The sequence below is a fragment of the Bombus vancouverensis genome, chromosome 11, assembly GCF_051014615.1.
Source record: "Bombus vancouverensis nearcticus chromosome 11, iyBomVanc1_principal, whole genome shotgun sequence".
NCBI lineage: Eukaryota > Metazoa > Arthropoda > Insecta > Hymenoptera > Apidae > Bombus > Bombus vancouverensis.
In genome coordinates, this window is record NC_134921.1 from 7,440,639 (window position 1) to 7,468,505 (window position 27,867).

The following is a 27,867-nucleotide window of genomic DNA, read 5'->3' on the forward strand; positions in this document are numbered from 1 at the left end:
TAGCCATTACCAGCAGCTCTCTGGAAGCAAGCACCCCTCCACAACCAGCTTTCACAGCGCGCCACGCCGCGGCGACTAAACGCCGTCAAGCTTGCTAAGTTATTACGTCGTGAAAATAAGGAGAAAATTGGAAAGCGGTTTAGCCGTGAAAGTGGTGTCAATTACCGTCTCGATACCCTAAGTCTAAGATAGCTAGCTTTCAAACAGCTTCGACCAAAGTCGATCAAATGATTTCATGACGTGTTCGGTTTTTTGGCTTCTCGCATAGGTCTTTCAATTTATGAACCAGGTTACCACGTGACGAGAGGACCGCAACGTTCGTATAATTAATGGTCGTCGACGCGAGACAGAGAAAAAGTGTCAAGAGAGCGAATGTCGTGGATGGTAGCTTCCACACTCTCTTCGGTACCACGACGAAAATAATCATTTTCAACGCGTTGATAAATCGTCAAGGGTTTATCAAACTTTCAGCGACGTGTCGCGAAATTGATGTTTCTTGCTATAAATAACGGTACAACCTCGTGCAAGAACGGGTTCGGCTTGTCTGACTCGCGCCGTCCCTTTCTACTGCGAGACCAAAGTTGGTTACGTGTCGAACGCGTCGCTTCCATCGCGTCCTCTGTAACTTCTAAAATTACTAGGGAAAGGTTGCTTTATTTTTAGATCCTTCACGAGTGTCCTTGAATCTAATAATATGTTCTTAAAACTGTAGGTGCTTTTCTAGTCCATCCAGACCGTTCCCTTTTATTCCATTCTTCTTTATTTATATCGCGGTATTGTCTCATTCTGCCTGTTTCATTTTATCGATGAATCGAGTTAATTTAAACGAGAAAGTTAACCAGCGATCGCAGGGAACCAAAAACTGGCCGTTCGGTGAGTCGATAAAAAGCATCTGTCTCACAGCTGACACAGCACGAAGTCAGACCGTCAATCATCACGATATCCTGACGCCCTATCTAGATAAAAAGAACCGCCCATTGGCTCTCTGTTACGTCGCAGGCCTGCGGCGATAATGATGCCAGCAGGAAGTATGGGAATCATCGATCCAAACCCCTGTTCTTCCTTCATTCAGCTTTATTGTCAGACTTTTATCAAGCAAAGGAAACGGGGCACGGGTAAAGCCGAAGAGAAGCGTGAAACTATAATAGAACGATTTCCAGTGATTGGATCACGATGATCGACGCAATTTCTATGGGTAATTCGGCTTCTGGTAGTCGTGAATAGACAGAGAATACAAATGAAAGCGCAGGGAATGATGAAAAGGACAGGTAACAATGCAATCCTAAAAATGTCCGCGTGCAATATCGGCACCTGTTGTCCCATGAAATAACCGAACGCTATTCACGAAGATCCTGTCTCCTTTTCGGACGTTGAACAATCGCGGTTTGAACTCGATTGATTCGTCAATCTTATTCACCGGAAGATTCGAGATCTCGTTTTCCTACTTTCGTCGCTGCTTTCATTTAGCAAATGGTCGGTTCGTTTCTCATTTCGAGATTGCTCGTTAGGAATTGAAAAGGAAATGTATCATGAATAATTAATTGTTCCACGGTAAGCTGATCCCCTCCTCCTGCTCCAGTAGTTTGATGGAATTTAATTTCCTGGAAATTTTTTGAAAATGAAATCGCCGTCTCATCTTTACGAGTACTCGCCGGTTTTTATTGTTCCAAAAAAGAAACGCGTTTTCACGTAAACGCATGACCCCAAAGCCACGAGCAGGAGGAGAAAATGCGTGCGATGGGATGTAGGTGGCAGTAAACAACGCTGCAAAAATATTTTGGGGGTGAGAGAGTATTTCCGCCAGGGTATCCGGGGCAGCACATTGTTTTTGCATTCAGATTTACAAACGGCCTAAACTTTAATTACGGTACGGAAACTGGGTTAATCACTCGCAATTCGGTACGTTTTAGGTGCGGTTAACCACGCACCGAACATTTTTCCCCAGTCCTAACCAACATTTCCAACGACAGCTGTACGTTTTAACGATTGGCGAAACGAGTCGAAGTTGAAATTACTATGCACCCTCCTAGTAAAGATTGAAATTTACCGACTCAATGTGAAAACTACGAACTCCGTAATCCACGGAATTGATACGAATGGAAATGTACTCCGGGCAATAACTCCGGGAAACTATACCAACGGTGTCGTACTATTTTCACCATTTCCATTATCTATCTGTGGAATTTACGGGTTGAGTCAAAACTTCTAGATGCCCGCACGAGTGTCCATTTAAACTTTATGATAAACACAAGCTTGATATTTCATCCTGGAACGTTCAACCAATTCGTTTGTGCACTGAAATTGAACGTTTAGATATGATAATTCGTCTCCTTTATGTTTCTGAGAATTTTAACTCACGTTACTATTCTGGCACATACGCGGTACTACCTCGTTATAGTTATTTATTTAGTTAATTTATGAGATGTCCCCGTGGGAATTGTTACGTTTGAGAATGTTGTAAATTTTCATTTAAAGTTCGCGGTAAATCGTGGAGTGACTAACCTGTGGGTGTGCATGGTGTTCGTGCTGCCTCCACGAGGTCCTCCCGACTTCCGGGCGGTGCTTCCAGCATCGTGCCGCTGCCGGAGAATTTCTTTACACATAGCAGGCTCAACGCTGAAACAGAATGAAAACATTGTCAGAAATAACAGACATTCGAAATAAAAATTACATTAATATAAATATTCGATAAGTTTTTTGTGCATGTATTCCAGACTCAATTTACATTTGATTATTAAAGAATAAATTGTATTTATTTTTATACGGAGAACAGATCCGTTAATTATGTAGAAATTAACGTTTAATCAAGTTCAACGTCTTTGTTCTATCGGTATTTCCGCAATTAATGACGCGATTTTCGGCGAAATTATGACAACTGAATTTGACTCGAGTTAATAAATTACGTCTTTTCTTGACTGCACCCCGTTATCTCATCTTAAATGAAGTGAAGTACGAGTATGTTTCTAAATATGAAACATTTACGTCAATCGTAATCCATTTTTCAAAATAATCCATCAGGGATACAAAGTAATTAATTATTTTATGAATTTAGATGTTTTAATATTTACATATTTTATATTTATAATATTTATGTAATATAATAATATAATACTTATATTATTTAAATATTTAATTACATAAGCTCGAGTATGATTTATGGGCGATGAATACATTTTCCTATTATAGGTACTATTATAGAAACGCCTTGAGAAACTCCAACATACAGAAACTATTGACATTTCAGGAGATTAACAATTCCTGATAACATCCAGCTCCTCTTTACTAGACTAACAATAAGTAGAACGCGATGTCTGATCCAATATCGTCATATTCTACTTAACGTTCAATAGCTTCGTATTCTGCACAGAATATCAAACATCTGAAATGAAATGCGAAGTGTTTGAAGTATTCTTGTGTAAAAATATTCCAACATTTTCAGTAAATAGCTTTTGTTAAACAGTTCCCCCTTGCCAAACTAATTAGTACAACACGCTGTCTGACCCAACATCATCCAATTCTATTCAATATTGAATTATTTCATACTTTGTATATAATATTAAATATTCAAAATGAAATTCATATTGTTTTAGGCATTCTCAAGTAAAAATCTCCTAGTATTCACTTTCTCTGAATAAACAGGTTCTGACAATATCAATTTCCTCTCTACGGAAATAATCATACGAAGAATAGGGTGACTGACCTAATACGTACTATTCTACTTAACGATCAATTCCTCCGTATTCTGCGCACGATATGAAACATTTAAAATAAAATTTCCACTGAAGTATCCTCGTGTAAAACTTTCCCAGTAGATGTATACTCTAAATAATTATGCGTCATTTTCTCTAAAAAATGTTCCCGCTACAGTGAAAATAAAAAAGACATGGCCACAGTCCAGCCAAAACTGTCTTCTTATTCACAAAATGTTCTCCGACATTCGCATAATTCTTTTCCCCGCAATTTACCATTGGGCCAAGGCAAAAGAAGAACACTCATCACCGCGAGATCTCGTCGGCAACACACGTGCAAGACTCGCGTGTATGGTCGAGACACGTTTTAATTAAATTTTCATAACCACAGCGCCGCGAGGAATGCTCCTATGTAATAACATATGTGTCTCATGGCACACACCTTGACACTGCGCTATGCTTACGATCGTATGTACAAATAGGATGCAAACACTGGTATTGGAAGGTTTATACGAACCGGATAATAATGTTTAGCCTTTGTGCTTGGTCGCAAGCCAGGAAGAAAGTATTAGCAGTGCCGTTGCGTCAGTTCGTGACACGGCACGGCGTTCAAGGAACGCTTTGCATGATTAATTTTGAGGTTGCGTCTGAAACATCAAGTGCGTACTAGTCGTGTCAGGATTCGTCCCTTTTCGCATCTTTCGTTCTATCGCTGAGAATCTCTCGTAGTTCTAGATGAAAATTGTATGGCCGCGCTTGTGAATGTTTTGGTTGGTCGAATTAGAATTTATGAAATTGATTATTCTTTTCGAAGAAGAAAGTTACTCAGGATACCCTAAAGTAGTTTTTATTACGCCATTCTCCTATCAGAGAACGAAAACCTTCCTCATCGCACTTCGATCATTTTTACTGGCATTCTACCATAAACAGAATCTATCAAAAGTATATCCTGCAATCGTTTAGTTCATTAAGCCGAAACAAGACCTTCGCATTACGTTGTTTCATAAACATTCAATGATAAATTAGACAAAGTCAGATTCTAAGGTTTAAATTTAATTCAATACCCGTTCCACTGAACTCCACTTATTTTCCACGGTTTAGTATGTCATTTCGACGTTGACAATTTTTTCAAAAATCAATATCGGCTCTTTTATTCTTTCGATTTTCTTCCCTCGCCACGAAATTTCTTTCCTTTCATGGCGGAAAAACTCTACGAACGGGGCGGCCGGAACTTTTCACAATCTCGGTGTACGGTACAGCTTCCTGCGGTTCAATTTTCATCCTTTGACGATAGTCGAAAGGCAAGAAGCTTCAAGCATTGAAAATCGGTGGCGGTGGCGACAGCTACCGAATCATCCTCTTTGTCTCTTCCTATTTTCCAATAGTCCTTACCATCTTCTTCCTCCTTCCTTCTCGATTCCTTCGTTCCCCTACCTCTCCCTTTCTCTTTCTCTTCGTCTCTGGATCCTTTTGTGCCGGCCAGATCGAGGAGACCGCTTTTTCCAAGCCACGGCAGCTCTAATCTTGCACGATCGTTCGCTCTGTCGCCTCTCTGTCGACGAGTTTGCGGATACTTTGAAAGCAAATTCACGAGCCACAATTCCAGATAAAATTGCGCCTTTCACCGGCTGACTCACGAAAGAATTCCGAATTGTATTTCAGCTCGCGTGCATTGTCGCGCCGCACGGTTTCCCCCTTTCCTGTGTCTGGAACCCGACAAAATTGAATCACAAGGGGGAGAAAAATGCTTTCCTTCCACCGATCATTTCCGAACTTTCTTCCCCTTTCCTCGGCTCTGTCGATCTTCGTTTTCCTCTCTGTTTAGTTGTATCTCTCGTTTCTCTGACAAAGAAGATTTGTTTTACCATTGCTTAATATTTGTTTCAGATTTCCTATCTGCCCTTCAATTCCGGGGAATTCGGTTGAAGAAAAAGAAAGAGGTATCGAATTATTTTGAAAATTTATTGTCTGGTAGGTTCGAATGTGAGGCAGGACGCATCGGTTAGCCAGGAATCCCACGATACAACTCGCCGTACAAATTATTCACATTCTGCACAACAAACAGATTCCACATACCACGCGACCGTTTCCGTCGTTCCAAACGTAACGAATTTCACGAATAATCGGAGCAACTCTATCTTGTTTTCCTTTGTTTTTTCGTCCTTTTACATACAGACGGTCGGATATTGGTCCTATTTCTTTTGGTTCTTGCAACAGTTTGAACTTTCGGGAACAATTATTCGTCAAACGTTGTTTTTCGGTTGCTATGGTTTCTATTCTTCATCCAAAATCCACAGGGTTACTTTGTTAAGATACGTGAGCCGAAATTCAACGATACACGCATGCGGTCAGCTCGAACGAGAAAATTCTAGCCTCGGCGAAACAGCAGGGGGAATTTTATTTATCCGAATACCAGGTCGTTTATCTCCAGTCTCTCGAGCTTCCACAACCGAGCCGCCGGCCAACTTTCGTTTCAGAATCCAATTTTTTTTCGCGGACATGCCACGAAGCTGGCTAATGTACTGTCTAAGATGTATGTTGGCAGAATCTAAACCTTACATTTTATATCTTTTAAGTTCTCAAAGATTAATCAAGAAGACAGTTACCATGTTTGATTTTCATTTCTCTTCTTCGAGGAGCGATACAATTTTTCTGTCAGACGTCTATTCGTCTAATTATGTAATCAATCATTATATGAGTAAATTATGTGGGGAACGAAGGAGAATTGCAATGAAACAGAGTAATCTTTTATTAAAATAAAAGTCAATAAACTACATTTTCAAAAAATTATTTATATAAAATTTGTAAGAAAGCTCACCCCGCTTCACGTCCCGCCACGTGTTCGTGATTTCGTCGAATCTTCCTTGCCCGTTTGGTGTTCACCCATATATTCCTCTCACATCGTTCTGATACCTAACGTTCTACGAATCTGAAACATAGCAGAACAATATGGTTAAGGGATTTATTCCATATCTCCGGTCATTGCTTCCCTATTATCTATTACGGTTGTGCACACATGACTCCAATTATAATGCTACTATAATGTAATATTGTTTTTAACAGTGTATGACAATTAATAGCTGCAATGTTAAACCGATATGCAATTTCTATATTCAAATAAAGATAAAGTAATTGTTTTAAAGCAAGATGAGAGCTTCTATATTCACTGATACCAAATCTCAGGCGAATACTTTTCGATCCCTTGATCCTAAGAATCCAGGTTTATTCAGTTCCTAGATTGCTCCATTCCCAAACCTCGAATATCCATCCATATCCATCCTATTCCCAGACAACCATTTCCTATGCTTATTCTACTGTTAAGTTTCAAATACCTTCTCTTGGATTACTTTTTAATCTGCAGCAAATATCTCATAACTTACCAACATAACCACGTCCATAGTTATGTATGTCTCATTACAGCGTTAATAAAATTTTCTCTGGTGAGTGCTCGAACACTATCGTGAGTCACTGTATAAATTTATAAATTTTTAACACTGTTCATCGTGTTTAGTGCTCTTTTTAATTCGATTAGAGATCCTGACATTATAAAATATTTCTATGATGAGAATTCAAATACTTTCGTAAGTCACTGTATTGATTTCTAAATTTTTTAACATTGTTTAATCTTTCCTCTCGGTCAATTAAAGATTCTATCATGAGTTTAGAACATAGCACACATGCGACAAATGCATAATGCTATCCCGGGGCTGCATAATATGAGGCTGGTGGCTGTGTGCACGTGTACCTATTGGTGCAGGCGCATGTGGCGAGATGTATGCACCGCAAACCACGCAAGAGCAAATAGGAGATACGAGTGTGCGCGGCTTATGTAAAATGTCGGCTACAAACTGAAATCGTAAAATTCCCGTGTTCCATAACTTTTATCTTTCCGCCGTGTTCCGTTAAAGCACGTTTTATCGTTTTAATTCGTTTAATACGCACCCGTTTTAATCAATCAAACGATTCGAAATGTTTACCGGGAAACGGAATTGCCACCGAGATATGATATTTATTTCGATAGTTCCCCCCTTCCTCTGGTCCGATTTTCTGTGTTCTTTAAAATTTAATATTCCTCTTTGTCGTTTGACTCGATAAATTGTTGCAAATATTAAATTTCGTAATCCAAATTGTAACCTTTTATTATTGGTTTTTAGCATCTCACTTTTGAGAAATTTTTTTATGCTCGATATATTACATTGTAATATGCGAAATATCGAACTTTTCAACATTCATAAATGGATTTTGAACAGCGTTATTTATATGTAAATGTTAAAAAAGAAACTCGGTTATGAAAGAGGAAACCCCCAGCTTCGAAATGACATACAATAGTACATTTACGAAAATAAAAGTATTTATGATAAAAAAAATTTAGAAAATTTGAACAACGAAAACCATAATCTAACAACATGATATTCCAAAAATCTTTGAAAATCTCCTACGGAAGGTATTAACCTGACTAATATTCCATCGAAACGAGGGAGAACACGTAGAGTAAGTATCCATAAATACTGTTCCGAAAACGACATTGCTCGTAAATTGCGTTACTTTTATTTCTTAACGTTCATTTCCCGGTTCCCGTTAGTCGACTGGTTACAGGATAGGGAATGCTCAGCCTTTTCTTAATTTCCGCTCCATCACTTCGTTCGACCGTGCTTTTGTCCGTTTCTTTATCCTCTTTACTATTCACCTGAATCTCCTGCGTCCTTCTAAAAACTTTAATCATTAGCAAAAGCATTTAACAAAATTCGAAATCCTCAACGTTACAACAAACGAAGGGGATACACAATAGACTTGCTCGAGGCTCGAAAGTTGACAACGAAATGAATTTAGTCGAAAATCCTCGGGAGAATAATTAATGGAACAATTTCGTTTCGTTATCGTAGGTTCTCCGTTACTTAGCTCTTTGCTCGTCGAGCAGCTCGAAAAGACGGGCTCCAGGTGCTGTTCTCGCCAGATAATGGCGCAGCTATCTGCATACCCGCTAATTCACGATGGAAATTCGCGATGGAAACTCGCGAGAGAACACCGAGAAAATCCTGATAGGAGTTTCGGTTATCGCTCGAGTGGTCACCGGTTGGCCAGTCATGGTCATACCAGCGGCACCAGGAATCTGATAATTGGCGTCTGGAAGCTGTTTTCAGCCGGAAACCAATCGTCATCTTCTCTTTGGTGAAAGTTTCGCAGCTACTAGTAGAGTTTCCTTGCTGTGAACTGTCCAACCCGCGTGCTGGTGTAACCAATCGTTGAAATAGTGTCACCCAGCACACCAAGAGAAGAAAAATTGCGGTCAGCGAAGCGCGAAAACTGTGCAGGAGCACATGGAAAAGTTCGTGTCCGTGTTCGGCTAGCGTGTAACCACACCACTTCGCCGATCGCCAATATCACGCGGAGAGGTGGAAAACGAGAGAACCTTTCACCCCGATCGAGCCGAAAAGTATTGCGGCTTCGCACAGAAATTCCTTGAAATCAATCGCTCCTAATTAATATCGTTCAACGTTTCTGGATTCCATTGTTGATTGTTGTTGTAATTTAAATTTAAGTACAGATCTGATTTTCTGTATCTGTATTTTCTGATTAAATAAAGGATTTGATAATTCGTATTGTTAATGAAATTGATGTTTCGAAGTGTATCAAATTCCTTTGGAAATAAATTTAATTAAAAGTGTTTTTAGTGTAGATGTTTGAAGGTTCGAACTTTCGTTTCTTTTTCCCCATATGTATTCTAATTATGGTGATTGGAGAGACTCGTTCCTCGGTCCATTTGATAAGTCTACGTGAAATTTCCATCCATGGAAGAGGAATAGCGAAGGGGATGGTGAAAGAGAGTCGAGTGAAATAGCGCTGAAAAACGCTTCTCCGGGCGCGAACGAGGTTGCCGTTATTTCCGATATCACGCAAGCGATGATACTTTCATGTGCCTACTATATTGAAGTTATTGGTCTGCGGTTTTCGGGTTATCTGTAGTTTCTATGTGAACTTCGAACGCTATGCACTCTATTTTTTCTACTCCGACCGACCTTACTTTTTTCAAAATAACAGTGTTAAATGAAAATTACGTTATTACAATTATAACAATATAAATATATATTATTACAATAAATGGAATATCGCAGCATATTATAATGATAATGCACTCAATTTCTAAAAGGTTTCTCAAAACAGGTGACATTGTCAAGGTGATCCATGGAAGCATAGGAACGTCGTGACGAAGACAAGCGATCCGCACATATGAACCTTTATTCGTGTATTATGTAAGGATCAAGATTCCAGCTTTAGTGCACCGTCCAGCCCAGTTCCCTACATACACCTACATCCTACACTCGCGAGCCAACTCCCAGGAGTCATATAGTTGGTGACTAGTAATTAGCTAGACGAGTGACACTATCTCCGTTATCACTCCCAGGGTACAACGAACACGCAATATCCAGACTCATGGTCGTATCATGCATTCGTTTCTGTCCCTCTATAATTCCATGCACGAAATTCTCCGTTATCAGATCAATCGCGGCTCTATTTCGCCGAATAATCAACTTTCAAGATGATCGAATAACTTCCATGGGAAGTATTATATCATCTTCTTATTTACTTGAAAATCATGTGAAATCAGATTCAAAGGGAACCTTTCGTTCGAGTCGAATGAACCTTCCTTATTCATAACCATTTCTCTCATTTTTCATTCTTCATTTCCCCAGTTGAAAGATCTGATTACAAGAGACGTATGCAGAAAGGAGGAACTCGCGGTTGTACGCGAATTGCCTTTCCAATGCAATTCTTTCCTTTACCATGTTTTCCTATTTTTATCAACCACTATATCTCCAGCCATTCTTCTCTTTATCTTTGCTCATCCCCGTACCCTGTTATATTTGTATATATATTTTCGACTTCTATCTTTCCGTTTCTCTTCGAGGACTCGATTTGTTCTTCTGGTTTTCAGTCTCCCGCGTGTCTTTTCCGCTGCCGCTTACTAAGCTACCGTTGCGCGTCTATCTGCATGCTCCTCAGCTACGTACACATCTGGAAGACGTTTTCCACGGGAAAAAGAACGACTTCATAACCAGGAATGCAGACGAGAATATAAAGCAGACAGTACAGTGGAACGATCTCATAACCTTTTCCAGGCGTTGCGCCCTTAACATTTTTCTCTGCTCTGTTGCTTTCTCTTTCAACTCTACCCTCGCACATCCGACTCTTTTGCTGTGACCACCATTCGCTATTTCGGTGTGCCGGACGACCGGGTAATTTTCGTGGCTTGCGTAAGTTTGCGAAACGACCTTCGGATATCCGAATGCAAATGAAATTTCGCGGAAACGAAACAGCGGTTGATAAAAAAGTCCCATATTAAAGTTTACATAGAAGATTAGCACTCTTAAAGGGAAAATTGTATATCCAGATTAATGGCACACATTCTGATTGGAATCGGTTAATGGTTTGCAATCGCACAAATGTCAAATCCTGCAAAAAATTCAAATCCTGCATGAAAGAGAAGATATTCAGCTTTACAATGATATATATAATACTTTCTCTGTCATGGGGGTTTTAATTGTTTAAAAGTTACTACTTGGCGCTTCATTATCACAATTGCTTAATAAGAACGAGTATGGCAATCTTTTAAGATTACGAATAAAAAAGAATTATAAGTATTTCTCTAAAAACAAGTACTTAATATGACAATGATCTTTAAATATTAACAGACCATAAGTAACTTGGTAATACTTAATGCAATAAAATAACTGTGTGACTGAATATATAATAGTAGTAAAATAGCTGTAATATGTTAAGAGGGTAAACGATTCTGAGCAGACTTCGATAAACTGAGGAAGATTTCAGAACGCCGCGTCGGAAATCTATTTATGAAGAACTAACTTAAGGAAGTCTACGATAACGACGTTTCACGCCGTCTTTAATCTTCTTTCAGTTGGTGATTCCATAAAGGAACTGGCAAGTATTATAGCCTGGCGCACGTTGCCGAATAATTTATCACAGACAACGGGAATTTCCTGTTTTCCGAGCTGGATGGCTACGTTTTCTGACTATTAGTACTCTGTTTCATAAATATCAGTTTCCCTCTAACACAACCTAGTATCGAAATACGTTTAGTCTCTCGAATTTCGATCGTATACAATAAATGACTAATCACGTGGAACGTGATTAATTAAACGAACCCTTCGTCAACCGGCGCATATTCATTACGTGGATGAATGTTTTAACGGGTTTGCTTCGATTTAATTAACATCAATCAACGATAGGTTTAAAAATAAATACTACTTCCAATCCCTTCGAAACTTTCAGCCTAATTAAACTTCGACTCACTCGAATGAAACATGGAAACGAAAATCATGGATCGTTTGGCAAATTATTGTATCTTTGTCGATGATTAAACTACGACAGAGAAGGATGGAAACAATGAAACCGGTGGATCTGGATTTTATGAACACTGTGTATTGTATTATGTAACAGATCCCTTATGTCAGGACATCATGCTTAGTTCCTACCCTTTAGTGGCGTCCTTACGATGAAGGGATGCTGTAAACTTCGTATATCCTTCGCGTAAGACCTCGGTCATAATTTATAGAACAGATTGCTCCATTCTGCTACACTGTTATTGTGATTAACATGGCAAACGTGTTAACTGTGTTTCTGAAACGTCGTCGATCAATTTTATGCTATCGTGATTCGCAGTTCAAGCGAGGAGAGATTCCTAACTCGAAAATGAGGCAAAGTAAGGCAATCAATTATTTCGTAAAGAGCTTATTTAAAAGCTTATTTAAAAGCTTTCTCTAGAGTCCGATTAAAACACGACACTTCGAAGATTTCGATATAAATCAGTGCTTATGAATATTAACAAGATTAAGTTTCGCTGACTGTCGTTCTTGCGCTTTTAAAGGTTTCAGGCTCTTGTCTAGGACATAAAACTTCGTTTATCGTGGCAGAGTATTTTCTACTTAACACAGAGGAAACTGTTAGAGTACGCATAAAATGGTCAATTTCATAGACGTATAAAACGATTTAGGATATAGATACGCTGTTAAATAACTAATAGAAATTACCAGGCAGCAGATACGAATAGCATTAACTAGTAATTTGTTATAACATATAGAAATATCTTACTAGAGTCTTTTCGATAACAGAGACGCATGTGAACGTTCAGACACTTGGATTGATAAACCTAGAGCTCTCGGTATTTAAGTCTGAGGTTAAATTTTGAAGGTTTTATTAGGCAATTAATTAATAAAAGCTACAAATTCTGAAGGTTTTATTACGAATCCGGTAATTAACTAATACATCAATTTCATTGTCGTCATTGTAACAATTTATCATGCAATAGAGTAGACTTTCTTTGAATTACGTATAATTTATTCGTGTGCTTTGAATTTAAATGATTTTGGATAAATCGATCGATTATATCGCATCGAACGCATCAGCACGAGACCCAATTACCATTTCGTGTTGGGCCACGTAATGGCTCTGTATTATTTATGTGTGGCTGAAACTGCTTCTCAGCGACATTTATACTCTTCCTAGGTCGGGGAACGGAACATTAGATAACGCGCTGTACACGCGAAATGCCCGATGCAATTAAACTGCATTATGAGTCCGCTGACTCCGAGTCTCGCTGGCGAACTTCGCTCACTGACAATAACGCGAAATGGATGTGCATTAACACTGTTTTCACGTGTTCATTCCGCGTCAAGTGGCTTAGCCTCAATAGCCCAATGAGTTCACCATTCTGATGAAAACTCGTTTCCATTTGTTACACTCGATAAAACATAGATACCTTTCAATGGATCCAGTTTTTCAAACGCGTGTACATGTTTTCTAGTATGCTATCTCGTCCAAAAAAATTGCGAGTGCTTAGATTTATATGAAGTAAGTGAATTTTTTGTATCGTTGCGACACAATTATCCTCCTCTTTGTCTTATTATTCCCACAATTATCTAATTACCTATTCGATATTCAATTATAAATTTCTATAATCTATCGAATCGTCCATATATGATATTGGCATAAGAGGGACGAAAGATATTGAAGTATTTTCAGAAATATCGTTGATTTTCAATTCGCATCGTTATTTTAAACGTGTGATACAACGACAATATTAAATATTTAAAATTTTGCATAACTCATGTCAATACACGAATGAAACTAGGTAACTTTCTATAAGTACATTCCAACGATTCTTCTACTTTTGTATATGTCAACGGGTAGTACTTACTGAACGACGCTCGTATAAAGCTGAATTAATTCATTTCATCTACCTGGAAAGTTATATGGAGAAAAAGGAGATACTTGTTTTCAAACGACGAGTTAATGTTCTAGCATCTTCGCCACGAGATATAAAGGCGCAAGGAAACACGGAGGGTATTATTTTTTCAAATAAACACCGCGACTGCTGTAATTCCGCGAGATACGATCTCTTCGTACAATGGAGCAGCGCGGCGGCCAATTCAGCCTGGATAAATCAAAGCGGCGGGTACGATAAAACCTCGGAGACTTTTCTTCCTAGACAGGGATAAACTCGAGCAAGTTTTCCAGGCCGAGGCAATAACCGCGAGACCTCGCGACACCCCCGCAATCATATTCATTCCACTGGTTCTTTTATTTCTTACTCTCTTTCTTTTTCCCTATTCAACCTTTTCCCTGTTTTCAGTTGACTTAATTAACCACACACCTTGACACCAACTGCAGCACACAGCTAATACGAAAACGTGATGCTCGTTTGTCTTCGACTTTGTTTCCTCGACTGTTTGTCATCCCAAGCAAGCTACCGAAAGAGAAACTTTTCTTCGCCCCTTCTTTTCCTCTTATTCGGTTAAAATGAAACAATGACGCTGACGTCGTCACGTAGGGGCTTTACACAATGTCTGTGTGTATCGTTTTATCTTTTTTGTTTCACGTTCCAAGTATTCTCTCCCCGTTTTTCCTTTTCCTTCGAGCGAGCTCTCTCGGCAGGTCCCCTCGTGGCTGCCCTCGAGCGTCTCGAGAGTGGTTTCGTTTTCCCCGAAGTGACGTGCTTCGAGGCTGACTGAAGGGTCTTCTACGAGGCCCAACGCCTAGATGTAATGGGCTTGATGCATCCTGAGGGGTGGATAACCTTCGAGAACAGTGGCTGCTTCGAATCTTTTATCGGAAATTCACGCTCTCTTATTCGTACCTTCGTCTGGAGAATTCTTTTGATCGTTTTGTCGAGACTGCTGTTGAAACCGAGACAGCATTTTACTGTTACATCGTACGTTGCATTATAATATTTAACTTTTGTAATAAAAATCTATATACTGTGTAAAAATTGCAATAAGGATGTTACGATTTATTTATTATTTGGTTACTTTACTCTATTTAAAATTTAAACAATTTGTTCGGTATTTTAATGATTTATAAAAATTGAAGTAATTGATTAATGCTGACAATTAAGCAACATGGCAATTAATGTATGTATTAATTATGTCTCTCGAAATTAATAAAACGATACCTCCTATAGATACATTTAGAACGATTGCTGTGCTCACTTATTATTATTATAATCACTCTGACATCGCATCGAAAATTGTTGCAACATATTTTACGTTAGAAATCACATTCAGTTTGTTTTATAGTTCGTGTTATGATACTACTATATTCATTACAGAAAGGCAAATCTATTTCAAAAAGAATTGGAACCGAAATTAATAAATCAAAATCTTTATCCAGCCATAAATCAACTCGTAAAATTCCAAACCTTTGAACACCCATAAAATCCAACTGTCCACTTCAATAATAGCAGTAATCCAGCGTATGATACATGTCAGAATATAACGTTTCCATCTAGAGATTTATTAAGAACGATTCACCGTACGAACCACGGCGGAAGCTAGCGATTACTATCGTTCGTACGCACGGTATGCAGCATATTCTATTCTGAAACATTAGTACGTAGAATCGAGACACGGTCTGGGTATTCTGGCGCAGCTTAAATCGCTGGTATTACGAGTTTACGCCGCGAAAGCTCTCGGTGGAAAGCCCACAGTACGCTTAAGTGCACAGATAATTGGTTCTGACAAGAAAGTTTAGTCCGTGTTACGGGCCGAACACTTCGTTCCAGAAAATTTCCCAACACTTCCAGCTTTCCACGTGGCTCGACCACAACAGTATCCCAACAGAAGAGTAACGAATTTACTTCGCGTTGGATCACTCACAGAGTGAGTGTTTCGTATTACGTGGAACTAGAAAATCAGGTCAGTCCGCTCTGAAACGAGGCATCGATTTACCGATGAATTCTAATTAGACGAGATGGAGAGGTTGCATTTAAAAAAAAAAAAAAAAAGAAGAAGATACCCGGTACTCTCTCAATGGCACCAGTCGACACGTTCTCGCTCAAAGGTTCGCGTTTATTGTTCCTACGCCGGTAAAAAGGTGTATTCACTTCGCGTAGAGCGGCGGATGTACGTGCACGTGAATAAGTAGTAGTGATAATGGATCACGCAGACGAGGAACGTGTATTCTTCAGCCTTCGGTTGTAATCTGAATGAAGAGATTAAATTCCTTCGTAGTATGCTACTTGGAATTTCCTCGGATATAAACGATATTATAATCCTGCAGACGTACAAATATATCGCTCGCATTGGTATAGTTACGAGAATTATTTGTATAGGATAATGCAAGTAATTGGAACTGCTTCGATTAGTTGACTTACGTAATAAAAAATATACGATTCCATTAAAGAAACAGTTTGACCTTCGTATACGAAGACTGTAACTTTACAATATTTCTTTGTAAAACACTTTCTACTTAAATCATGTTAATAAGTATTTTTCTAGAACAACTTACAATTAGTAAAATTGTCTTGTAAGTTAAAACATATGCTGTGGAGTTTTATCCCCTTAAAATATTGTATCTTGACAACATTGTAGAATGTCCGCTTTGTTCGTAAATAATCCTCGCTTCGGACAAAAATTTTTGATAACCGTTATATTCTTTCACGTTCACTTATAAAGAAAAGTAATCACATCAGATTATACCTTCTTTGGAACCATTCAACTTTTGTCTGAAGCTCTTTTCACTGAAATCATTACGGAGTAATCGAAGTGATTCCAATTTTATACTCTACCTTATATAATGATCCTGATCATGTCAGGAACATTGGCATAATATTATATATCATGTCAAGATTCCTGACACAACTGTCTAGATTTAATATAGCACGACTAAATATCACGTAATATCTGATATAATGTGATGTAATGTAATGTAAATTGGATTATAATTTAGAACATACATCCATAATTCATAGACTAAATTATTTCACGAACCATCTTTCAACCAATCCTTACTTAGAGAACTTCTACGATTTCATAATAATTATAATACAAAGTCGTGAGTCAAAGATTGCAATAGCAACGAACAAGATTAGAAAGATTTATCTGAAAAATTCGCCACGTAATTTCTTTGGAACAGCAGTGAATCAGTTTTCACGCTTGCAGCTCGATGTTTTCCTTCAGCTTGTCGTACAGCCAACCGAGCTTAAGCTGCTTAGAACTTTGCAACCCCCTGAATGTGGCCGTTCCCGATGTACACAGCCTCGTTTCTCCACACCTACGCGACAATGGTTGGATACGAATTTGAAGCAATGGCACCATTGGTGCCGGCGTAACTCTGATGTATCGGCGGATTAGGCAACCGACCACGTCGTTCCATTTGGATTTTCCTTCGATCTCGATACAGGAAACCTTCCTATTTAGCAAGTAGAATTCCGTCGAAGATACGCTCGTAAAACACCAACCAATTTGCGGCATAATCTCTATATCGTTCCACGGTTATGCTGTTGACTTATTCATAGCTTCCTCGCCATTACTATAATTAGTATTTCTAGTTCGTATTACTATTCGCTATTAGTAATTTTCTCATCCACGATGATGCGATTTTCTTGTAGCTTAAATAAGAGATTTGTTCAAACTTTTCTTCCAACAGTTCTCAGACTTTTTGATTCTGTTAAGAGATACGATTCTTTAAATTTAATAATAATCGAATTAAAGTGCGACAATTAAACCGATAGAAGCCAAGTGTGTAATATAACATATAAATTGCAAATGTAAAAGAATTTGCTATGATTTTAAAAAAATACAGCTTATTATAGTATATCAGAGATACCATAGTTTCTTTAAATTTCATAAAATCATAGGATTTAGACAGAAGACGAAACAGCGGTGAAAAGCTATCGAGCAACTCCTCAGAATCCCCTTTCATAATCACAGTATTAGAAAATTTAATTCGATAAATATAAATATAAATTGACTAAAAAATATTATGAAATGTAGCGTCAACGCAACATCATTAATATCCCATTAATAAACAAATGCAATCGTCGGAAAAAAAGATCTTCATACAGGGGGCTAGAGATATTCTTAAACTCTTTCGTGTCTATTTCGAAAGCAGTCAGGCACAGTGTTCGTCGTTTCTTGTACGTCCTTAATAAACGTGCCGATCCTACCAGGGAGAAGGGATGCAATATAATGGTGCAGGAGTGGTTGCCCATTGTGGCGAACACAATGAATCTCTCGTTTGAGCATTCCTAAGGAGAATGTCTCTGGCAGTTCGACGTGGTTCGGGTATAAATGCCGCGAAGCATCGTTGTCAAACAGCTTTACCACAGACCTCCATTGTCCATCACGATTCGTGCTAATCTGCCTAAACTGAACTCGCTTGTCCTTAATTTTATCGACAGTATCGCAATTTTGCACGAGTGCGTGAAATATTTCGACAGAGAGACTCCATCTATCTCTGTGAACGCAATTTCCATATGACAATAAAATATCAGATTGAAATTCAAATATCGAGACATCGAAAATTGTGCGAGATTTAATATACGCGTGTTATAGCAGACATAAAGGCAAACATGTAATCGCCCATTTTTTCAGGAAAACTTATTGGACGGGCCGAAATAAAATTCTCTCTGGTATTTCGATTAACTCACGTGTCCGATAATACATTCATTTACCATTCTCGCTCCAATGGGACGACGAAATATCACAGATCGATCGGGTTATAGCATTCGGCGCCGAAGGAAACACACCATCGGAACAATGGAGCTCGTTTCAGTTTATATCCCTGAATCGTAAATTCCCTAGTGGCGCGTCACCATCTTACATCCTCGAATATTCATCGTTATTCGCTGCTTTCTTACTTCTGTGTCCATCCATCCGTATTGTTCCGATCTGAAGTACAAAGAGAGTTTCAGATAACACGAGGTCGCGACACGTTGTTTCCGAGATACCCGCTCGTTGCCGGTGTTACGTCGTCCGAGGACATTGTTAGCCCAACGTGCCTGTGCCAGGCGATAAATTGAACGACTTCCGTCTGCGAGAGATCGTGCAATCTGCGAGCTGGTTCGTGCTAACCGAAACTTCTCAAACACTCCTCCAAGATAGGCTCTAATGGGCAAAGTTCCTTTGACGAAACATAACAACCGGTTCTAAGAAAGATTTAATATACATGTGTATGTGCGTATATCGATAGTTTCGAAATGCATAATTAGAAACTGGAACGTATTAATCGGAATATTTTTATAGGAGATAATTTGATAATCCAACTTGAAGTTGAATGAGTCATTAGAAAATTGTCAATAATCAAACCAACCTCCAGTCGCTTATTTAATACTTTTGCACTGAATTTTAGGAATATATGAGATTGAATGATTGACGAAGATTTTGGAGAATTTAGTACAGGGCGATAAGGAACATTTTAATTTGCAACAACTCGAAAATAGTTTCCGATAGCTGCTTCTATGGCATTAATCTCATTTCTCGATTTGTCACCAAATTTCAACAGGCGCACACCGCCCGAATAAAATATAATTCGTGTTACACCGTTGGCAAATTTATCAGCAAATTTCCCACGAATCTACGAAGTAATATATGTATACGTATAAAGGGCACAATACACGCAACCGTTGCCCCCATTGTGTCTCGATAAATGGCGATAGCGCTGGAAAGAGAAAGGAACAGTAAAATAAAAAAGGACCACGCAAGCTTCTCATCAACGAGCCGGAAATAACTCATATCTCATGTCAATGTTGCTCCATTTTGTCGCATGGTATTAATTCCTTCGTATTCGTAGCCGCATCGACGCTTTCAAATCTTTCCGCCGACCCAACGAATTCGTTTGTGCCAAAGATGAAACTGTGCCGGTCCCATCACCTCCCCCATTTACGATCGCGTTCATCCATCCCCGAAATTGTCACGGTCGAAGGTTAAATTGGAATCGCGGGCACACCATATAGGCTGAATCTCTATTCTTTCTCTCTGCCTCTCTTTCTCTCTCTCTCTCTCTCTCTCTCCCTCTCTCTCGTGCTGCGTATTATCAAAGTCTGCTAGTGAAACGATTCGATGCTATTCTGGTTTTGTTCTGGTTGCTTTATTTAGCGGGTAAACGGTCGGCGCTCTTCGATACAAAGAAGACTGGATCAAATATATCTTCCAAGTATTAAAAATGTATTTGAGTTTGTAGATACGAGTTATATCTATGACTTGGATATAAGATTCGAGATGTAATTTGCTGATTCGATTTACAGAGTTTCAGTTTGAAATAGATACTGTCACTCAGAAGTACGCGGATACGTTTATTTTTGATCAACAAGATGTTATTTAATTGCACGATTAACTGAAACGATAAATTGAACAATATGGCTATCTATAATTGTCCTGAATACGTATAGCGGAATATTTTTAATTCATTGTCAGAAGTTAATATGCAATAGTAAGACTGACATTTGTAATTAGAAATCCTTGTAAATTTATCTTTTGTCTTTTAAATCACGAATCAAATTAAGAAGGACTCTGTGAGGCGATGGAAAGGCTTCTAACATTAATAGAAGTAGTCATACTTAAATAGTAAATGTGTGTAGTACATATTTCTACTGAGGTATTACAAAGTGTTAATAGATAATCTAAATTATTCCGCTAAATCCATAAAAAAATGTAAGTACTACCTTCAGCCATTAATTTACTATTCATTCATGCCATTTGATAAAATTCACGACTGCTGTCACCACGGTCACTCATGTAGAAATGATTGCAACAGAAAGAAAAATTCAATTACTTTATAAGAGGATGAACGATTAAAAATTTAATTTAAGACATTCTTTATTTACGTTAATTACTCGAGCTTTCAACTTCGAACGTGAATAATAATTTCTATAGAGAATTAATAGCATACGGCAACTTTGTTCGTGTATCGACATTGTCATTTCATTCAGAGATTCGCATCATGCTAAATGAGATGTAAACATGTATACCCATACAGTATGATCCCCTTTATGATGGTAATTTGTGTTTCAGCTAATTCACTGTGCAAATGACCGAGAAAGCTATCAGGCTACAGCAATACTAGGTATCTCATAGCGTACGAATGGAAGTTAGGATGATACTAGCAGGGAATAAATTAAATAAATACGTTAACCATTCGAATTACACTCTTCTTTCGAGTTAATCGCCTGGGTAACGTTCCCGTCCGTGAATTTACGCGCAAAATTCTCTTTCTCGCTCTCTTGGTGTTTTAACAACTTTTCCCACTCTAACAATATAGAGAGAGCAAAAGCGGTAAACACGAGTTGTTTTAAAGCCCAGATATCGTCAGCGAGAAACAAAGAACAGCGAGACGTGGAAGAGAAAGGAAATTTCAAGGGGATTCGTGGAATAAAATAAGAGGGAAGGAAACCGGAAGCTCTCGTAGGAAAGTAAGGCTCGAGAGTAAAGACAGAGAGGAGAAGCAGGTGGAAAAACCGCGAAGAAATTCGAAACACAAATAAGAGGGGACTCGCACCAGAGAAATCGGCCTAGTCAAGTTTCGTCGAGTGCATACATCTATATGCAGCGTTTCCCTTAACTCCTAAAGCAAACTTCCACAGAGGAACACCAAAGCAAAGTACTAGCATTAAGCTTTTGCGTTGAACAGGAACCGCTACAACGTCGACTTTTCGGCAAATCAAAATTTCCTCGACTATTCACGGTGCAATGATAACATCAGGTTACGAAGATCAAACGTTTCACCATAACGTTTCCAACGTTTCCTATATTTTTACAAGCGCTTTAAATAAATACGACGATTGATCCACTCGATGTCGCGTCAATCCACGTTGGAGTCTGGTATACCTCGTTATTGTTTGACGCATAATTAATTCCAACTTTCCTCTGATATCGAATTTAATGAACGACATTATGCTTCGTCACACGACTGTTGTACGAGCACTTGGGTTTCCAGCACCATTGTTTGCCGCGGGTATTATTAATTAAACAACGTCTGAATTATATCGTTCGACAAGGATCTCGAATAACAGAAAAAATATTATTATGGATTAAAATTACGAGGAAAATGTTGTGCTGTCGAGCAGAAAATAAGATATTTAATTCTCATTTTGTTAAATGAATTTTTCCCTTGATTTTATATTGACGTAATCGTAAAGAAATAAGCATACGATGATAAGATAAATGGCTAAATCTGTAAATTCTTTTATTCAACATAAAGTAAATTGAATTTTGTACCAGGGCACAGTGCTATTTTTTACATTTAACAGAAGAAATCAAATGTCCACGTATCAATAGGAATGTTTTTGACTTCTGCTATATTCTTAAAGATCTTGCAGCACTTTATTTGCCAAGTATGTAGGTCAAAATAATAGCTGTCAGCAGTTTTCAAGGATTGTTTTTTACAGGTCTTCATTGAAAACTAGCGCAAGAAGTCGTGCTTTTTCTTCGGAGAGTAGAGACCTCCGCCTAGGAGGAAGAGTTATTTGGACGATAACTGATTTGTAGCCGTGTACCGATTCAATCGCATAAATCTTCTTCCCACCCCTTTCTGTTGGTTCTTTCTCTCGAGCTTGGCTTCGTTTACACTCACGTAGAATGACCTGTGTACGTGTGTTACCCACACCCTTTCCCTAACGGGCAAGTTCGAGTTCGCTCGTGCGCGTTTCCTACGTTTCCACTATCTGACATCCGACTACTGTCACAATAATATCCTTGCTCCTTCGCCACCCTTGTGATTTATCCTTCCAAATGTGCTCTACAATACGAGGGAATTAAGTCACGAAAAGCGTGCAGGTTTGCCTAATTATACAGCCATTTGTTACTCCTTTGTGATTTAGAGAAAGCTAGTTTATAAATAACTATAAGTTTGTAAATTTCATATGAGTTCGTATCTCAAAGTATATAAAATTGGAAATATAGCGGTTGGTTTGAAAGTACCTAATATTCGGCAGATTAAAATTTACCGATAAGAAGTTGTAAATAGTTTGATATTTAATTAACTTACAGGCTAATATCGTGGAAGCTATGTAGATATTTAATTAACAGTAGAAGGGTGTAGACCATTATTAAATAATATTAAATAACTTTTGGGATACTTGTTATTTTATGGATACAATTTGTTGGTCAGAAAGTTAGAAATGATTTTATAACAAATTAAATCATCCAGTAAGATTCATAAAATAATTATTAACTTTATATACTATTGGATAAAATTTAAACACTCGATATTGCCAGAAATTCTCCCACGTTTTTCCTTCCGAGAGTCTCGGTTTCTCGAAATTCGCAAAAAATGTAATTCATAAAATAAAATTCAAAATGAAATAAGATAATGAAACCATGTAAAAAGATACTCAATTCCACTGAATCGCCTCTAACAGAAAAAAGGGGACTTTTGGATCAATACGTACCCAAGAAATAAGAATACTAAAATGTTAAAAAAATTTCGCGTTGAATCGAGCCTGAAATTTTCATCTGTAATAAAATAGAATAAAAAAGTGAGGTAAAAATCACACGAAACTCAAAAAAGGTATGAGAAAAAATACCACGAAAATACTCCATCTATTTCCTCATAATTTATGATATAAAAGACATCGTAAGCGAAGAGAAGAACGAATATAAAAGAACATGTATCCTCCGTAATTACTCATAGCGATTTTCGACGTATTTCCACAATCACATTATACTGACAAATCATCCAATTCTCGTTCAGACTCTTGTTTCACATTCGCCCACAACGCCGTCAGTTTCTATCATAACAAACACACCATCGTGCTCCCTTTCTCACCCTTCAACCTCTATGATTTATACTCACGGGTGTCACATTGTGTACCGCTGCGTGCGTTGTGCTAACAATATCTACGTGTAGATACGATTATGCAGCGGCGTCGTTACGCGTTTCCACACACCCTCTCGTGCAGCCGTATGTTCCATGCGCACCCAACTAGTTTGCCACGGTGTATACACTCGTCCTGTATTTGTCGGTTCGTTTGTCTGTTCGCGCTAAGCACGAATCTCGTTCAAAAATCCCACATCCCGGTCACTAAATTCCGCCGCGTTGCAGATAACGTAAAACTTATATCATCACACATGCTGGCTTTGTTTCGCCCACGAAGTGCAGCTGTCCTTTCATAGATAGTCTTTTTTCCATTCCCCTCGTCGCACGGTATGGAGTTCGTGATTAGAGCGGCGAAAAAAATGTTCCAACTGCTTAACGTTGGAATATCGATGTAACGTAGATCCCATAATCATTTGCATTTGATATTTTCGAGAAGGGATTTAAATTTTCAAAGCTCATATAAACTATGCGAAGTATAATGCTTTCTACGATATAATATTTGATAGGTGAAACAATTTTCTACCGAGGTTCTACCTTTTTAACTATATTCTCAAAAATATAAATTTGCATAGAAATTCGCAATTTATTTATCGCAGAACAATTTCAAGTATATACTATGTGTGTTTTACAAAAACATTTTGAAATTTTATTAATACATTGAAATGGAATACGATTGTGACGATTAGATTGGTATTTGAAAGCAATCTGAAAACGCGAATAAATTACAAAGTGCTTACTGCATACATAAACTTGGAATGTTCAAAAATTTACTTTATAGAGATAATATTAATCAGTCGGTTAAATGAGATCCATTACGTTGTTATTTATTAGATCCAAAACGCAGACGAAATGAACGGTACCTATGGCGAGCTTTTATGAGATGAAAGTATCAAATTACTCGGCCTAAAAGCCACTTTTTATGAGCAACACGCATACAGGCCAAAGTGCTCGCTAATAAAACGTACAATTAACTGCAATCAACGGCCCTGAAAGTTCGATAATCGAGTTCTCATATAATTGGCTCTGATTCCGTAACAACGCGGCCTGTATTAACGTGCGTAAGTTCATTTTGCAATCGGAGCTCGTCTCGTCAAGTGGATCATTCAAAATCGACTAGCGAATATCCTCTCATTATCGAAAATTTTATCCCTCCCAAATTAATTGTCTTCAATAAAATGTAAAAAAGATTACATACAGGAATTGATTCTCTATTAGTTTGGTAGAAAATTGGTAGAAAAATTATATCTATTGTTCCGAATGATTGATGTCGTTAGACAATAATAACAATAAAAAATGAAAAAGAATTAACAGTTCCTCATATTTTTCACTTGACTACCTTCTCTTATTCTCTTATTTCCCTTTTTCTTTTCTTCTTTCGCTTTCCTTCGTTCTCTTCCTTTTCCCTCTGTTCCATTCTATCTTATATATCTATATTTCCACTTCTTTCTTTTTCGTGCTTCCTGTTCCATATCCTTCTCCTATATTTCTAAACCTCTCCAGTATTATCTTTTCTTTCTTTTTTTTACCCGCATTACTCCTTTCTTATCTTTTTATCCTTTCCATACATCTCCCATTCTCACTACTACTTTTTTATCTCTCGTCCTACCTTTCCTTGCTCCCCGTTTCTTTTCCTTCTTCTTTTATCTTTCCACTTTCTTCGTATCTCATTCTTCTTCTCTCCCCTTCAGTATTCCATTGAAAAATAGCGAAACACATTCTCAAACAAGTGTTGACATTTATAAAGTATAGCTCGTTTGTTTCGAAAATGGAAAGTAGCTTTTAAAATCGTAGCATAGGGAATAGCATTTAAGGCAATAAGAGTGTTCGCCAATAAATCATCCTATTAATACTAATCGTCAGGTGCTGCATGACCTATATTCCAGGCTCGAATTCCACCGCAATTACCAGGCGATTCTCCAAACGAAAGGAATTGCCGTGCGTGTACGCACTTACTGATTAATGTTGCGCGATGCTTATTATCAGGTCACAGTGTGATTATACGCGAATGACACCGTGGCTCATATGATTGTAATTGGATGTTAATTATAATGTCCGTAACAGCCAATGCGAATAAACAAGCTAATGGAATTACCGAGTGATTGATCGGGACACCGACAATTGAATATCAAGATGGATATTGATAAGCATTTTAACTACAAGAACCTTTGGTAAACGAAAGAATTCGCTTATAGCAAACGAGGCGACAAAACGAGTCGTTTTTTGAGAAACATTCTCGCAGTGCAATGGATTAAAACGTGAATTGTGAAAGGAGCATCGTTGCGCGAGCGATGCGTTGTATAGAATTCTAACTACGTCAAGCTCGCAGAACACACGTTATAGCCGAGAATACAAAACTTTTCCGTCTCACATACGCTTTTTCTAACTTCCTCTTTCTCTCTCTTTCTCTAAGTCCGTTGTATTCTTTTTGTTCCCTTTAGTCGCCATCAAGAATATCTCGTTACTAGTTACCAGTAGTTGGATGTTCCCCTTCGCAAGATCGTCGATAAAGCGCGAGTGTCGATAACGGGGCGGAATTTAGAAATGGGTCGGCGTTCAGCCAATCAAGAGAAACAAAGGGAAGTTTCGTCAGGCGAGTGAGAGGAAATTTGTTTCTCGAATGTTCTCAAGTTTTTTCATAGGTTACACGTTGCTCGATATTCGCGTTGCAACGATACTACACGCCCGTACTTTTCGCGATAAGGGACGAACTTCGCAGGCCGGATAAAATGAGAGTTTTCGTTCGCTGACTAGCTACTGTGTTATATCAACTTCTCATAAATATTCCGCTGAATTTGCCGATATTTTATCAAGTTTTCTTTTTCGGGCCTCGAATAGGATATCTGACAATTGCGAATAAAAAATGACGTTTAACAAAAGTTTTATGGCGGCCGAGATAAATTTGAAATTCTCTTCCTCATCCCCAAATTTTATCTCTTCATGTATTATGGGATATTATACTATTTTATACGATATAAAAAATTAACGTTAAGAAAATTCGTGTCCTGAATATACGAGATTTTCTTTCCTTTTTTTCGTTGGTCTCCAATTGATCTCGTTGCAGTATTATTTTATTACTTTAGTTTGTATTCTATATTTTATACGACAAACATCACCGATAATATTTATCACTCGAGATATAGAAATACAAAGTAAAACAATACAAGCTAATTTGTCTTAAACTGTCGTGGATATGAATGATCCAACGATAAAAATTAGTCCAATTTTACTAAAAATTTTCGCACTGGTCTGTTCATAAATTAATTATATTTGCGAGTGAATTTCACGAATAATTGTTAAACCGCGCGTGGGAAAATAGAGAAAAGAATTTCTATATATCTGGATTCCGATCAGACAGAAGAATCTCCTCAACTTCCAAACGAACCGCGGTCTGAACCTCTAGCCAATAATTAGATTACCCTCGACACCATTCTGTTATCTCTACACATAGAAATGAAGTGGATCGCGGATGGAACTGCTGTGAAACATCTATGAAACTACTTCAACTGCTAATGACCCTAATCACTCGATGTCCTTCGGCTTTACAATGATTGGTCTTCAATTAACGTCCTTGACTTCATCCTTCAATTAGTCAGACGTAACAAAAATTTCATAGATCGATTCGAACCACTTGGATCTTTCACAAAATAAAACGAACCGAAAACCAGGTAATTTTTCCTCTTGATCTTTGAAGATTCTTTTAGTCCAAGCTTCAACCTTATTTTACAGTAAAACAAGCGGCTCGAATCGAATTAACTGGCTAATACGTTCCGAGCGCAGGTTCCAACTGATAGGATTACCGGAAACGTTCAATGAACATTGACCTGGTGATTCGAATTCAGTTCAGAGAAACGAGCACGAACAAGGAGCACTAGAGACTGAAAACGAGATTTTGCGACGAGAACGATTACTGCGGCAATTTTCTGGAGAATGCGAAGTCTTCATCTAAACAAGGTATACTGTGGGTTTCAGTTACAATTATGTGTATTGTCTGCATAAAAATTACACCATAAAAATTACATGTATCTATACCGATACATCGCGACAAATTATACATTTACATATATATCTT

The 27,867-nt window shown here is 38.1% G+C and overlaps 1 protein-coding gene across 4 annotated transcripts in view; it reads right to left on the reverse strand.

Moving 5' to 3' along the window:
• LOC117153179 (uncharacterized) overlaps positions 1–27,867 on the reverse strand; it is a 140,188-nt gene that overhangs the window by 34,339 nt on the left and 77,982 nt on the right. For 2 of the 4 annotated variants that reach the window (XM_033326948.2, XM_076622694.1), the window contains 2 exons: positions 6,508–6,618; positions 2,503–2,616 (listed from right to left, as the gene is read on the reverse strand). In XM_033326948.2, the coding sequence (XP_033182839.1) occupies positions 2,503–2,572 (70 nt within the window). In that variant the 5' untranslated portion in view covers positions 2,573–2,616; positions 6,508–6,618. Of the gene's footprint in view, positions 1–2,502; positions 2,617–6,507; positions 6,619–18,657; positions 18,759–23,774; positions 23,955–27,867 lie in introns of those variants that run through there. The other 2 variants (XM_076622695.1, XM_076622696.1) reach the window with 2 other exon arrangements.